The sequence below is a fragment of the Rhinopithecus bieti genome, unplaced genomic scaffold, assembly GCF_001698545.2.
Source record: "Rhinopithecus bieti isolate Rb0 unplaced genomic scaffold, ASM169854v2 scaffold_12928, whole genome shotgun sequence".
NCBI lineage: Eukaryota > Metazoa > Chordata > Mammalia > Primates > Cercopithecidae > Rhinopithecus > Rhinopithecus bieti.
In genome coordinates, this window is record NW_016807614.1 from 2,319,287 (window position 1) to 2,335,872 (window position 16,586).

The following is a 16,586-nucleotide window of genomic DNA, read 5'->3' on the forward strand; positions in this document are numbered from 1 at the left end:
CCTGACCTCGTGATCTGCCCGTCTCGGCCTCCCAAAGTGCTGGGATTACAGGCTTGAGCCACCGCGCCCGGCCAATTCTTGATTTTTTAATACACATAACTTAAATATGATCTTGGATAAGTAACAAATATAACCTTAATTCTAAAATGACCATATAAACGTATATATAACTTTTTTATGGCAGTGGCAGGGAAGAACAGGAGTTGTTGAACTCACCCAAATGCAGAAAATAAGTTAGCAAGAGTTTTTATGTTTGTTTTTTGAGACAGAGTCTTGCTCCATTGCCAGGCTGGAGTGCAGTGGCACGACCTTGGCTCACTGCAACCTCAGAGTAGCTGGGATTATAGGCATGTGCCACCATGCCCAACTAATTTTTGTATTTTTAGTAGAGATGGGGTTTTGCCATACTGGCCAGGATGGTCTCGACCTCTTGACCTCGTGATCTGACTGCCTTGGCCTCCCAAAGTGTTGGGATTACAGGCATGAGCCACCCGCCCAGCCAGCAAGATTTTTAGAATATAAAAAGCCCTGTCACTTGATTGTACATGTCTGGCAAATCCCTTTCTAGGTCTCAGTTTCTCCATCTGTAAGTGAATGAAATTAATTCTTCACCCAAATAATACGGAAAATAATAAGCATCCTAACTTACTATCAAGGATTTTGGGAGGAGAGTAAAAGACAGCTCTATGATACTAAACTGTGTTAAAAAAAAATATGTAGTTGCATATTCCATCACAATCAAAATCCCCATACAAAAAACAAATTATTCTCAAGGCATAGTCTATGTGTCACTTCTTTAAAATAAGTATTCAGCCAGGTGTGGTGGCTCACGCCTGTATTCCCAGCACTTTGAGAGGCCAAGGCAGGTGGATCACCTGATGTCAGGAGTTCCAGACCAGCCTGGCCAATATGGTGAAAGCTGTCTCTACTAAAAATACAAAAAAATTAGCTGAGCATGGTGGCGGGTGCCTGTAATCGCAGCTACTCGGGAGGCTGAGGCAGGAGAATTACTTGAACCCGGGAGGTAGAGGTTGCAGTGAGTCGAGATCACGCCATTGCACTCCAGCTCAGGCAACAAGAGCGAAACTCTGTCTCAAATAAATAAATAGATAAATAAATAAGAGAAGTATTCAACGTAGTAGAGTTCTGCAACCACCAAATACTGCAAATAGTTAACTTATAATTCGTTATACCCTTCAGGATTATTTTTAACTGACATACTGAGAATGGTGATTATGACAATATTTCTACCAATTTGGAGACTCTTCAAACCTTCATAGAAACCTCTAACACTCAATCTTCTCAGAAGCCCTGTCTTACTTTAAATTATTAAAAATCTCAACTACAATCTAAAGTAGAAAGAACAGTAAAATGACCCCTAAGTAAGCACCATCCAGCTTCAAGAATTATCAACATGTGGCCAATCTCCACCATTTCCCCCCACAGACTACTTTGAAGCAAAATCCCTAGCATCACATAATTTTATTTAAATTCTAATCACTGAATTTTGTAGGTAAGCAACTACAGCAGTAACTATTTTAAATGCGAAAAAAACTGTGCCTTAAAAAAAAAAAAATCAAACACAAAGCTCAAATCCAAATTCCAGTGAATTTATACAGCAGAGGTATAGACCTGTTTCCAGAATTTTCAGCAGCAGATATTTTTGTATCACTCAGTGACAGGAACACTAGCCCACAATAACCACCATAGTGAATAAACACTGTAAATGTAGCTTCTATTTTAAATCTATAATTTCAAAGTTTTAATTTAGGGACTGACTTTTTACTATAAGTACCATTTTCACAAGCAGTAAGGAGCAACAGAAACTGAGGCACTGTGTCCATGGTGTTATTGGCAGGCTTCACGATAAGCACAGGGCTGATGCTGTGTGTTTGTGAAGGCCATGCCCCTCTGCTTCCTCCTCCACCTCTGATTCCCAGACAGTCAGTACTCTCTGCTAAGGTCCAGGACCCTCCAGTTCCAAAGGTAAGTGATTTGATCACCTTCCCTGGGGTACAAATAATACGTATTGCCCCTCTGTTGGTGCTATAGAGCCTTCCCTTGCAACTCTTGAAAGAAATCCCTCATCCCATTAAGCCGTGAAGAGAGACTTGTATTTGCACTAAAAAAAAAATTGGGGGCCATTCTTTATATACACCAATATGTGGCTTGTGTGACCACCTCAAAATGGAAGAGGAAGCTTTGTTAACACACTTTTATAACCATAGAGTTAAAGGCCTGAGTTTCAGGTATAAAAGGTTCTAATGGCCAAAGGTTATCGTAGGCAGAAATAGAAGCATAAAACTGGCAGGCAGAGCTAGCTTGGGTGGGGTGGCTAGGGGAAGACAGGTGACAAGAGATGGGAAGAAATGTGCCTCAAAAACTTTCAGAACATGGCTAACAGACACGGATAAACTTCTGATAAATTGTGGTCACTTTTTCCTGTATAGATTTCATATGCGCTATAGTTATGTTTCATTCTGATCTTCATAACTCCCTACGGTCCAACATCCTCAGGCAACTCTTGAGACAAATCCCTTATCCCACTAACCCATGAAGAGAGACCTGTATTTGGATGAGAAAGATTTTGGGGCCATTCTTTATATACACCACATGAGCAACCTTGTTCTCTACTGACTTGCAAGGCCAACTCTGTGCAGTAAACATACATTTCAAATACCTGGCCACATATAAGCTCTCCTTCTTCTTAAGGGTTTTCAAGAAAGGAAAGAAAAATTAGACAAATTAATGTAAATACCAAGAGTCAAACTGCTGAAAAGATAGTAACGATTTGGGGAGAAAGTCTGCTTTGGTTTATGGATTTTTGCCTAGCAGACAGCATACAGCAATTAATTCATTATCAACACTTCAGCAGAGCAGAGCCACATCTCTATAGCCAACCTGGCAGAGCTCCTGTATACCTACCAATAAGTACCAGCACCTTGTGATGTTAGCTCCATGCCATCCACTGAATTGTAGCTATCATCATCCATGATCTTCGAAAGACCAAAATCTGTAATTTTTATCTCTCCACACGCTGTACCATTTACTAAAAGAATATTACCTAAAAAATAAAAATCTTCATGAATAAGCAGAGACTTACTGATTAAGAGAAAAACCCAAAGTAATAGCAGATAAGAACTCAAACTCTTGCAAAAGCAAACATCCAAGTCTTGGGAATCAAGCAATCTGGACTCTGGATCTCAGGGAGAGTCCTCCGCATCTGCTGAAACTTCTATTTTCTAAGAATCACCTGCTTAATGTGCCAAAACCACCACTATGATGAACTCCGGAAATAACAATAACTGGCTAAAGTAAAATATCCTTGTTCACTTGGTCAAAAATGACGGGAAACTTTCATCTGAACTTTCAGTGAGGATCTCTAAATTACTCTGTTTAGAACAGTACTTGGGGTGTGGGGGAGGAATCAAAGAAAACATGTAAGGGAACCAAAGCTAGCACCACAGCACCACCTACAGCTCCCATGGCAGGAAAGTGTTGAATTCAGTTACGGAAAATTCATTCACAAAATAGCCATCTTTTAAAAAAGTTCTTCATTATAATTAATGTTTCAGTCATCTGAATTATATTAGAACATTAGAGAATAGTCAATGAGATGTAATAGGCACCTATCAGAAGAGTAAAGCAAAGTTTACAATTTTGCAACACCAGAAGGTAAATGTGGACCATCTTCCTGATGCCCAAGCTAAGCTGTTAGAGTTGTCTATAGAACATATGCAGATTTCTAAAACACAGCTGAAGATAATAATAAAACATAGAGGTAAGGACTCTAGCTGCCCTATACTCTTTGCTGATGACCATCAAAGCTAGATAATAACCATACAAAATATGAAAATTCTGCTTGAAATTTATTGAAATGGGAGGCATATAAGTAAAATAAGTTATTAATTTGGGGGCTCTTATCAAAGAGACCTGAAGCAGAGGAACTGTTACATAGTATGAGTCATGGGAAAAAAACAAAACTGAACTTGCCGGAACAGTTCTTTCTTAATAAGACTTACATCATGAACTGCCCTGGCTCCAAAGATAAAGGTATTGTTTCTCCAGAGTAGTATTTAATCCAACACACCCTCCTAAACCCAGTCCTGCTTGGCGAGGACTCTTTTTTCCCACACCTACCCAGGCAATCAAAAGTCAGATGTTATTAGCCTGTCTTGACTGCTGTGAATTTCTCTAACTTTATCAAATTAAAAGTCACTTATAAGACCAAAGAAAACCAACTAATACTGTCTCCTAAAAGTCAGACATACCTGGTTTGAGGTCATAGTGTATGATGGGAGGTTTTATTTCATTTAAGTACTTTAAAGCATTCACAATCTGCATGATAATGGACCGGGCCTCTTTCTCCGACATTAATTTGTGCTGTTTCAGGTAGAAGTCCAGATCATTTCCCTCACAGTATTCTAATACTGTACAAAACCTAAAGACAAATAAACCAACATTTAACCATGGAATAAGAGCAAGCAGATTAAGACTACCTAAATCAGTCCCAGGTGAAAACTTCACGTCATTAGCTTCTCACTCCTTTCTTCTTTGTTCCTTAAAATATTCTTCGATTCTTTATTCAGTATTAGCTGAGGGGTTTCTAGTAAGAAACTGCTTATTCTCTTGAAGAGTCTCCACACCCTCAATGTTGGAATCTGTTGTGCTCAGGTTTACCCATGGCAGACCTCTTCTTGAGTCTAGACTATAAGAATACCGATAAGAACTATAATGTATTTAAGCTAGGTATCTTCTTGGAAGGGGCTCCTTTATAAACCCATGTCACACATCCATGTCTAAACAACTAGAATGTGATCAAGTACACAATTCTCCCTTTTTTTCTTTTGAGACTCCATCTCACTCTGTTGCCTACACTGGAGTGCAGTGGTGCGATTTCAGCTAGGTATACAATTCGCACTGCAAACCTTTTATATAACCCTGAGTGCTGACAATGAGGAATAATCTAGAGTTTGCCCACGTCCCAAAAACTGACTGCATACTATGTCTCCTGACAGCTTGGCACAATACTGCACTACAGTTTTTCTTAAACATAAAGTGTAAAAGGGCTTATAAAGTATGGTATCTACGGTTCTAACAAATGTATGTGGGCTTTCTTTCCTTCACTTATGTCAGTATGTCATACCCAAACATAAAACCATATGCCATTTGTGGCATCACAGGTCATGTGCCTATCTTCCAAGGCATTATACTCTGAAGTAAGGTGTCTTGAACTGTGTGAATATCCCTGAGGGATGAATACCTTTTCAAGTATTCTAAGTTGTGATAATGTGGGTGTATCAGTCAGGGTCTAGCCTGGAAAAAAAAAAAAAAAAAAACCACTTGATCATTTAAAACAGAGAGACTTTAATTCAGGGAACTGATCATACAGATGATGGAAGAGCTGAGAAGACAAACTGGTCAGTGAGGCACCCTGGAGATCATACAGCAGGAAGCCATTAGCACCCTCAGGCAAGCAGGCCAGAGGGGAGGAGATGGTGAAACCAGAACCCAGGGTCACCAGGGGAAACTAGAATTGCAGGGTGGGAGAGGAGGTGGAGACCCCCTCCCATTTCTGCCTTCACATTGGCTGAAACCAGCAGGACACCAATGGTCACATGGGCCTGGTAAACACAACCTATAAGGGCTAACCCCCCGAAGATACAGAGCAGCAAAAGGGCAAGGAACAGAACTGAGAGCAAACAGGTTCAGGACTAGCGTTATGGGCCACTGGGCAATTTGAGGCCTTCATAAAGCACTGCAATTGAATACGGACACACATGGTCCTGTGGACTCCACAAACTGAACAATATCTTATGCATCTTACGAAATATAGCAGGGCATTCTAGCACTGTATCTGAAAACAAATGTCTGCTGTAATCCCAGTAATTTGGAAGGCAGAGATGGGTGGATCACTTGAGGCCAGGAGTTTGAGACCAGCCTGGCCAATACAGTGAAACTCTGTCTTTACTAAAAATATGTAATACTGGCCAGGTATGGTGGCGCACACCTGTAATCCCAGCTACTTGGGGGGCTGAGGCACGAGAATTGCTTGAACCCATGAGGTGGAGGTTGCAGTGAGCCAAGATCATGCCACTGCACTACTGCCTGGGCAACAGAGCAACACTCCATCTCAAATAAAACAAAATAAAATAAATGTCTGAAATTTATAGATTTCTCTGATCTGAGATTCTGAAATCTGAAATACAGACTCATGCTCAATGAAATGATTCTTTGACCCAAATGCAAGTTGAAAATAAAGCCTCACTTTCAGTCAGGCACAGTGGCTAAAGCTTGTAATCCCAGCACTTTGGGAGGTTTGGGAGGGCTGAGGCGGGCCGGATCACAAGGTCAGGGAGTTCAAGACCAGCCTGCCCCAGCATGGTGAAACCCTGTTCTACTAAAAATAGAATAAATTAGCCAGGCATGGTGGCGTGCATCTGTAAATCCTAAGCCACTCGAGGCTGGGAGAATCACTTTGAACTGGGAGCCGGAAGGTTACAGTGAGCCCAAGATCGCCACTGCACTCCAGCCTGGGCAAACAGAGCTCAAAAAAAAAAAAAAAAAAAAAAAAATTAATATAATAAATAAAGCTCACTTTTTTTTTTTTTTTTTTTTTTTGAGACAGTAGTCTCGCTCTTCGCCCAGGCTGGAGTGCAGTGCCCGGATCTCAGCTCACTGCAAGCTCCCGCTCCCGGGTTCAGGCCCATTCTCCTGCCTCAGCCCTCCTGAGTAGCTGGGACTACAGGCGCCCGCCACCCGCGCGCCGGCTAATTTTGTATTTTTAGAGAGACGGGGGGGGGGGGGGTTTCACTGTGGTCTCAGATCTCCTGACCTTGTGATCCGCCCGCCTCGGCCTCCCAAAGTGCTGGGATTACAGGCGTGAGCCACCGCGCCCAGCCAAAGCCTCACTTTTAATACCCAAACAATTCTCAGAAGATGTTCTAAAATCATGGTCTGACTTATTTTGGTGAAAATTCATCATACATGCAATAGAAAGAACAAAGTAATCAACTCGAGAATAGTATAGAACCAACTTAATTTCTCACATTAGTTAAAAGTGTGTATACAATTCAAAACAGCAGATAATTTGAGCCTGATTTAATAGTTCAGTGAGGGGGGTCTACCTAGTACTGAAGAAATCTACTCAAAGCAAAACAGTGATGTCATGACCTGCCCCTGGTTTCCCAATCCTGCCCTCTAACTAGATCTTTTTTAAAAAATTCCACTCCATGTGAAACACACATGGCTAAGCTCAGTGCCAGGGCTATCCAAATGAGAAGAAATCCCTGAGAGAATGGCCCAGGTCACGTTTCCAAAGGGAATTATAGTCCTTTTTGGGGTTATTTCTAAATGTGAGCCAGCTGTTTGCACAGCCATCTCTGAGACTGTTGGCTAGAGCAGACCAAAACTCCTAGAATTACCCTGGGAGGCTGAGGGAACCTGGAGTCTAGACCTAGGACATATTCCAATTCAGTTCAGACTTCTACAGAGAAACATTTCCAAATGCTGAGATATATCCAACTAAACTGCTGGGTAAACCCAGAGGCACAGGAGCTTACCGATACCAAGTTAACAAAATACAGCAATGACCACAATTACCAACGATCTCAGACAAGTCATTTAACTTCTCTGGTCCTCAAAATCCTCCTATAAAACGAAAAGGCTGGACTTTGAGAACTCTTCCTATTCTAACATCCCATAAGCCTGTAAGCCTGTATTTCAACATGTTGCACTGAGCCTTGTCTTCATTAGTGCCACATTTGTTGTCTCATTCTAGGATAAAATCACACAGCCAGTACTTTTTAAAAAAAGTCTGGCAATGTTCATAAGAGTCTCTGGGGTGAGCAGAAACTCTCCTGAACAGTCTACACTCACTAGTGCATGTCAGTGGCATGCTGGCACCAACTCATGTCAGTTTCCAAGAGCTGACTTAAATTTTCAAGAGTTTTGTGAGTGGGTTATCAAACCATTGGTAGGACAAACAGATAAGCAAAATGTGGTATATACCCAACACGATGGAATATTATTTTGTCATAAAAAGGAATGAAGTACCAATACATGCTACAAGGATGAAACTTGACAACATCATGCTAAGTGAAAAGAAGCCAGTAATAAAAGTCCACATACTATATGATTCCATGCATATGAGAGTCCAGAATAGGAAATCTATAGAGATAAAACAGACAGATTAGGGTGAGGGCAGAGGGATGGAATAGTGGAATAGATGAATAGTAGTAAAAGGTATGGGGTTTCTTTTGAGGTGGTGAAAAAATTCTAAAATTGGCTCTGGTGGTTGTATCTATCTATGGATATGCTGAAAACCACTAAACTGTATATTTTACATGTGTGAATCATACAGTATGTGAATAATAATTAAGATGTTTTAAAAAAATAAACAGGTGGTACATCAAAATTGGACACAGGAGGAATATCTACACTATGGAAACTGGCAAACACTACAAATTAGCCCTGTCTCTCTTCGTACCAAGCTGGTTGTTAAACATTTACTGGCACACAAGTGCACAGTCCTTTGGCCTAGAGGTTTCTTACTGACCCAAATTTGAATTTATGTTTGATCATTTGTCCACAAATTATTATATTTGGTTCCCTCAGAGGGTATGTCCTAGACCCAGAGTTCAGCTCTATTCCATGAACAATCAACATTGCAAGAAAATAATATAACTGTTAAGGTAAAACAGCACAGCACTTACGAGTCAGTATCCAGTGAAAAGTAATCATACAGCTTAACTATTCTGGGATGATCCAGTTCTTTATGAATCCGGTATTCCCTACATGCATGCCTGTAAACAAAAGGGAAAATTAACAAGAAGGTATATTGGCCTACCTTTTAGAACTCTTCAAAGATCTTCCTAAATATTCAATCATTTCTCTATTGTCTCCACATGTTAATTCCATTCTGGTCCATCTGGCCCCTCATCTGACTTCTCTCTTTGCTTATCCTATTTTCTCTATTGGAATCTACCAAGCTATTGAGAAAATAATAGGTGCTCTGGCTGGGCGCAGTGGCTCATGACTGTAATCCTAGCACCTTGGGAGGCCGAGGCAGGTGGATCACGAGGTCAAGAGATAGAGACCATCCTGGTCAACACGGTGAAACCTCGTCTCTACTAAAAATAAAAAACTTAGCTGGGCGTGGTGGTGCGCACCTATGGTCCCAGCTACTTGGGAGGCTGAGTCAGGAGAATCACTTGAACCCAGCAGACAGAGGTTGCAGTGAGCTGAGGTCACGCCACTGCACTCCAGCCCGGTGACAGAGCAAGACTCCATCTCCAAAAAAAATAAATAAAATAATAGGTGCTCAAATATTTGTTAAGTGAATAGATGTCAACCCTTTTCATCCCTTTCAGGTTCATTCTATGATAATCATACCTCTTTTCCACTTATACTCAAGTATCATAGATTTTAAAATAACAAAGACAGTGATTTTCCCCCTCCTCTAAAGCTGATACATCAAATCATATCTGTAAATGTATATATGCTGGGGTAACACCAAAGGGGTCATTTTTATCATGTAAACCCCTTAGGTTAAAGGATTATCTGTTACATAAATCTATTAGCAGTACTTTGTAGTTTTTGTTTTTAAATTCTTCTTCTTACAAAAATAATTTAAGTGCTATTAGCTTTACTTTATTCTAATAAAATATGAAATGTGAGATTATGGAACCCCAGTTTTCTTGGAATGGCATATTTGATGCAGTCATCCACTGCGTAACAACCCTTTGGTCAATGATGCTAAGCCACATATATGACAGGGGTCCCATAAGAGTATAACAGAGCTTCCCATGAACTGAGGAAGAAAAAAAAAAGTACAACAGAGCTGAAAAATCCTATCACCTGGTGACGCAGCAGTCAAGAGTCACCGCACAATGCATTATTCATGCTTGTGGTGATGCTGGTAGAAACAAACTTACCATGCTGCCAGCCATATTAAAGTCTAGCACATACAGTTATCTACAGTATATAACACTCGATAATAATAAATGAATACATAATTGGTTTATGTATTTACTATACAGCAGGCCCTTAAATAACATCATTTTGTTATAACATTAATAAAAAATAAAAGTCAGCCAGGCACCGTGGCTCATGCCTGTAATTCCAGGACTTTGGGAGGCCGAGGCAGGTAGATCACCTGAGGTCAGGAGTTCGAGACCAGCCTGACCAACATGGTGAAACCCCATCTCTACTAAAAACACAAAAATTAGCTGGGTGTGGTGGTGGCCACCTGTAATCCGCGCTACTCAAGAGGCTGAGGCAGAAGAATCACTTGAACCTGGGAGGTGGAGGTTGCAGTGAGGCAAGACTGTGCCATGGCACTTTAGCCTGGGTGATAAAGTTAGACTCTGCCTCAAAAAAAAAATCAATTCCTGGTCAGCACCACTGTCCATGTGGAGTCTGTGTTCTTTCCCTGTCTGCGTGGGTTTTCTCAGGTTATTCTGCTTTCCTCCCACATCCCAAAGGCACATGGGTTGGGTTCACTGGCATATCCACATGGTCCGTGTGTGTGTGTGTGTGTGCATGCACCCGCCGTGCAATGGGACATCATCCTGTCTAGGGTGGCTCCCACCTTGCCCCTGAGCTGCTGATATAGGCTCTGGTCACTCTCAACCCTGAGTGGGGAATGAGTGGGTAAATGTTACCTTGTTTCTATTAATCTTTCTTAAATTTATATAAAGTTCATATATATTTCAATGTTTAGTATTAGAAGTGTTTTAGTCTTTATTTAGAAGCTGGGTAATGTTTTTGTGACCAGGAATATGCCACAGGAACTTAACTCTTGTTTATGTCAATTAGCCTATGGTAAAATTGGTTTTGTTACACCTTGTTTCCCTTAAAGTTGCAGTTTCCAAGAACCTATCACTGCTATTAAGTGAAGGCTTACTGTACTGCACTTTTTTTGTTTGTTTTTGAGACTGAGTCTCACTCTGTTGCCAAGGCTGGAGTGCAGTGGCGCGATCTCAGCTCACTGTGGCCTTTGCCTCCCAGGTTCAAGCGATTCTCCTGCCTCGGCCTCCCAAGTAGCTGGGATTACAGGCACATACCAGCACGTCCAGCTAATTTTTGTATTTTAGTAGAGAGGGGTTTTGTCATGTTGGCCAGGTTGATCTGGAACTCCTGACTTCAAGTGATTCGCCCGCCTTGGCCTCTCAAAGTGCTGGGATTACAGGCATGAGCCACGGCACCTGGCCTACACCGTACTTTTTAATTATTTAAATTTTAGAGACGGGGGCAGTGGCTCATGGCTGTAATCCCAGCACTTTGGGAGGTTGAGGCAGGCGGATCGCTTGAGGTCAGGAGTTTGAGGCCAGCCTGGCCACCATGGAGAAACTCCATCTCTACTAAATATACAAAAAGCAGCAGGGAGTGGTGGTGCACACCTGTAATCCCAGCTACTTGGGAGGCTGGGACAGGAGAGATGCTTGAACCGAGAAAGCAGATGTTGAAGTGAGCTAGATCACACCACTGCACTCCAGCCTTGGTGACAGACCAAAACTCCATCTCAAAATAATAAAAAAAATTTTTAGAATGTACTCCCTTCTACTTATTAAAAAAAAAAATATTGTAACTATAAAACAAACTCAGGCAGGTCCTTCGGGGGTATCCCAGGAGAAGGCATTGTTATCATAGGGGGTGACAGTTTCATGCATGTTACTGTCCCTGAAGAGCTTCCAGTGGGACAAGATGGAGATGGAAGAAAGTGATATTGATGGTCCTGACCCTGTGCAAGCCTAGGCTAATGAGAGTGTGCCTTAGTTCTTAACAAAAAAATGTTTAAAAATAAAAAAAAGGCCAGGCACGGTGGCTCAAGCCTGTAATCCCAGCACTTTGGGAGGCCGACGGGCGGATCACGAGGTCAGGAGATTGAGACCATCCTAGCTAACACGGTGAAACCCCGTCTCTACTAAAAAAATACAAAAAAACTAGCCAGGCGATGTGGCGAGTGCCTGTAGTCCCAGTTACTCGGGAGGCTGAGACAGGAGAATGGCGTAAACCCGGGAGGCGGAGCTTGCAGTGAGCTGAGATCCGGCCACTGCACTCCAGCCTGGGTGACAGAGCGAGATTCCGTCTCAAAAAAATAAAAATAAAAAAAAAAAAATAAAAAATAAAAAAAATTTTAACAGTAAAAAGCTTATAGAATAAGGATACAAGGAAAGAAAATATTTTCATACAACTGTGTACAATGCGTTTTTTTAAAGCTAAGTGTAGGGCAGGCGCGGTGGCTCAAGCCTGTAATCCCAGCACTTTGGGAGGCCGAGACGGGCAGATCACGAGGTCAGGAGATTGAGACCATCCTGGCTAACACGGTGAAACCCCGTCTCTACTAAAAAATACAAAAAAAACTAGCTGGGCGAGGTGGCGGGCGCCTGTAGTCCCAGCTACTCCAGAGGCTGAGGCAGGAGAATGGTGTAAACCCAGGAGGCGGAGCTTGCAGAGACTCTGTCTCAAAAAAAAAAAAAAAAAACAAAGAGAGAGAAAAGAAAAGCGAAGTGTTACTACAAGAGTCAAAAGTTTTTTTAAAAGGCAGTTTCTACAGCAAAAGGTTACAGTAAGCAAAGATTAATTTACACTTGAAAAAATTTTTAATAAATGTAGTGTAGCCTTTGTGTACAGTGTTTATAAAGTCTACAGTAGTGTGCAATATTATCCTAGACTCTGACTCACCCAGAGCAACTTCTAGTTCTGCAAATTCTATTAATGGTACAGGTGTACCATTTTTATACTGTATATTTACTGTATCTTTTCTATGCTTAGATATGCTTACATACACAATTAGTAACACGATTGTCTATAGCAGGGGTCCCCAACCCAGTACAGGTCCGTGCCTTGTTAGGAACTCGGCCACACAGCAGGAGGTGAGCAGTGGGTGAATGAGCGAAGCTTCATCTGTGTTTACAGCTGTTCCCCATAGCTCGCATGACCGCCTGAGCTCCTGGTCTGTCAGCGGCAGATTCTCATAGGAGTGCAAACCCTACTGTGAACTGTGCACGCTAGGGATCTAGGTTGTGTGCTCTTTATGAGAACCTAACGCCTGATGATCTGTCACTGTCTCCCATGACCACCAGATGGGACCGTTTAACTGCAGGAAAGCAAGCTCAGGGCTCCCACTGATTCGACATTATGGTAAGCTGCGTAATTAATTCGGTATATATTACAATGTAATAGTAATAGAAATAAAGGACACAATAAATATAATGCACTTGAATCATCCTGAAACCATCTCCCCCCAACCCCGGTCCATGGAAAAACTGTCTTCCATAAAACTGGTCACTGGTGCCAAAAAGGTTGGAAACTACTGGCCTATAGTATTCAGTACAGTAACATGCTATACAGGTGTGTAGCCTAGGAGCAATGGGCTATACCATACAGCCTAGGTATACAGTAGGCTATACCATCTAAGCTTACATTAAGTACACTCTGTGATGTTTACACAACAAAATCACCTAACGATGCATTTCTCAAAACGTAGCCCCATTGTTAAGCAACATATGACTAACATGATTAGCATTTTTAAGGTACTTTTCTAGTTTAAAATCATTTCATAAGGAACAAAAGTGTACTGTATAGCCTGACATATTCATATTCTGAATTTTAGAAGAACAACAGAATATGCTTACACAATATAATTACCAATACTATTTTAAGAATGTAGTTCTGGCTGGGCGTGGTGGCTCACGCCTGTAATCCCAACACTTTGGGAGGCTGAGGTGGGCAGATCACCTGAGGTCAGGAGTTCAAGACCAGCCTGACCAACATGGAGAAACCCTGTCTCGACTAAAAAAAAATACAAAATTAGCCGGGGTGGTGGTGGTGCATGCCTGTAATCCCAGCTACTTGGGAGACTGAGGCAGGAGAATCGCTTGAACCCAGGAGGCGGAGGTTGTAGTGAGCTGAGATTGCGCCATTGCACTCCAGCCTGGGCAACAAGAGCAAAACTCCGTCTCAAAAAAATAAAATAAAATAAAAAAGTAGTTCTTATTCACAAAGAGAGTAACTGTGATATTTTAAGTAATTCAGCACTATATTGGCTTTTGTTACAAGGCTAGTTGGAAAGGGGACACTTTCCATAGTATGGTAAAATAAAACTAAAAAACAGTGATGTTTTCAGAAACAGGTAAACTACAGTATACCAAAAATACAAAGAAAGTACTCAACTAAAGAAAAGCTGAGGAAAAAATTAGGGGACGTGGGGAAAGGGAGAAATAGGAATCTGAAAGTAATTACATGTATTTTTCCCCAATGGAAACTATTTGGGCTTAGTTTTCAAGCTGCCACTTTTGGCCGTTTTGCCTCCCCTGATGCTTCATTTCATCATCTTTAAGTTTTTCCAAAAAACGACTTGCCACCACCAAGGCAGAGTGGTGTTAGAGCACACACTACCCTGGGAACACAGAGGCCTGGCTCCTTGCTGTGGCTCTGTGGCTTCACCTCTCTGAGCTTCAGTTTCGGCATCACTGGACTGGATGTTTTGAAGTGAGCTTGCTGCAGACACTCAGCATATGTAGCTTTGGCCTCCCCAACCCCCAATTCCACCAAAGTAGCTCCACACTTTTTTTTTTTTTTTTTTAATTACACACATGTATTTAACAGTACAGTTTTACATAGAGTACTAAGAGCACTTTTCTTCATATTTTACAGAAGGGCTAGAAACATACAGATTTTCTTTTTCTTTTAAGACAGAGTCTTGCTCTGTCACCCAGGTTGGAGTGCAGTGGTGCCATCTCAACTCACTGCAACCTCCGCCTCCTGGGTTCAAGCGATTCTTCTGCCTCAGCCTCCCAAGTAGGTGAGATTACAGGTGCGAGCCACCACGCCCAGCTAATTTTGCATTTTTAGTAGAGACCGGGTTTTACCATATTGGCCAGGCTGGTCGCAAACTCCTGACCTCGTGATCTGCCCGCCTTGGCCTCCCAAAGTGCTGGGATCATAGGTGTGGACCACTACACCCAGCCCAGATTTTCTTTTTTTTTCTTTTTGAGACGGAGTCTTGCTCTGTCTCCCAGGCTGGAGTGCAGTGGCCCGATCTTGGCTCACTACAACCTCCGCCTCCGGGTTCAAGCATTCTCCTGCCTCAGCCTCCTGAGTAGCTGGGACTACAGGCGTCCGCCACCACCCCTGGCTAATTTTTGTATTTTTAGTAGAGACGGGGTTTCACCATATTGGTCAGGCTGGTCTCGAACTCCTGACCTTGTGATCCGCCCGCCTTGGCCTCCCAAAGTGCTGGGATTACAGGCTTGAGCCACTGCGCCCGGCCCCAGCCCAGATTTTCTATTAGTAATCATATACATCACCAAATCTAGCTCCTAAATAGGATGCATTTTGTTTAGAATTTAAACGTTTAAGGGCAATACGCAGGAGAGGAAAAAGTATGTACATTTTTATTTTACAAAACTGACTAAAAAATACATTCAAGAAATAGTAAAGAGAATTTAATACGATCTTGTTGGGTGTGGTGGCTCATACCTGTAATCCCAGCACTTTGACAGGCTGAACTGGGAAGACTGCTTGAGCCCAGGAGTTCAAGACCAGCCTGGGCAACACAGTGAGACCCCATCTCAAAAAAAATAATTTAATATGATCTCATGTGCCCTGAAGGAGGTGGCACCTGATTAAGAGGGGTAATCGCTATGTCCAAATAATCTCCTACATGGAGCTTCTGCAACTGCAGAGTCACAGAATCATCAGTCCCCTTTCTGCCAGCACACTTGCATTTTAAAATACATTAACATTCCTTGTAATATTGCATTTGATAAAAATAAGGGTGCTGCTGTCTTTGTTTCTGAGACAAAGACACAGTGGCTCATGCTTGTAAATCCTAGCACTTTGGGAGGCCGAGGCAGGTGGATCACGAGGTCAGGAGAACGAGACCATCCTGGCTAACACAGTGAAATTCTGTCTCTACTAAAAATACAAAAAAGTTAGCCGGGCGTGGTGGCAGGCACATGTAGTCCCAGCCACTCGGGAGGCTGAGGCAGGAGAATGGTGTGAACCCGGGAGGCGGAGCTTGCAGTGAGCGGAGATCGCGTCACTGCACTCCAGTCTGGGCGACAGATGAGACTCTGTCTCAAAAAAACAAACAAACAAAAAACAAACAAACAAAAAGTTTAAAAATTTAGGGACTAAACAGATCACTGTTTTAAGTTATTTTCACTCTAGCATGCTATAATAAATGTATAGTGCTCGACCCTTTTGTTTTAACTTCTTGATTTTGTGCATTTTAGAGCAGAAACCAATTTTTCTTTTTGAGGTACAGAAAACAGAGTAAACAAGAGGCGGCAAAAATTTAAGAATCAAAATGTCATTCAAAGTCCTTGCCAATTAACGGAATTTGCAGAGTGTCGCTGAACCTGTGCCCAGCTCTAAACCTGCATCTCTTACTTCATCAGCAAGGCAATGACTGAGCTGTGTTTAACTTTCAACTTATAATCCAAGGGATCCATGTACTACAAACACAGAGACTTCAATGAGAAACTGGAAGAAACTCATCCACCAAAATGTCTTTTACTCTAAGTTAATATATACTTAGATTTTCAAAATGCTTACTTTTATATTTAAAATTTAGA

At 41.9% G+C, this 16,586-nt stretch overlaps 1 protein-coding gene across 1 annotated transcript in view; it reads right to left on the minus strand.

The window, feature by feature from the left end:
* TLK2 (tousled like kinase 2) overlaps positions 1 to 16,586 on the minus strand; it is a 137,262-nt gene that overhangs the window by 3,463 nt on the left and 117,213 nt on the right. The window contains 3 exon segments of the mRNA XM_017882926.1: positions 2,926 to 3,064; positions 4,272 to 4,441; positions 8,715 to 8,804. Of these exon segments, the coding sequence (XP_017738415.1) occupies positions 2,926 to 3,064; positions 4,272 to 4,441; positions 8,715 to 8,804 (399 nt within the window).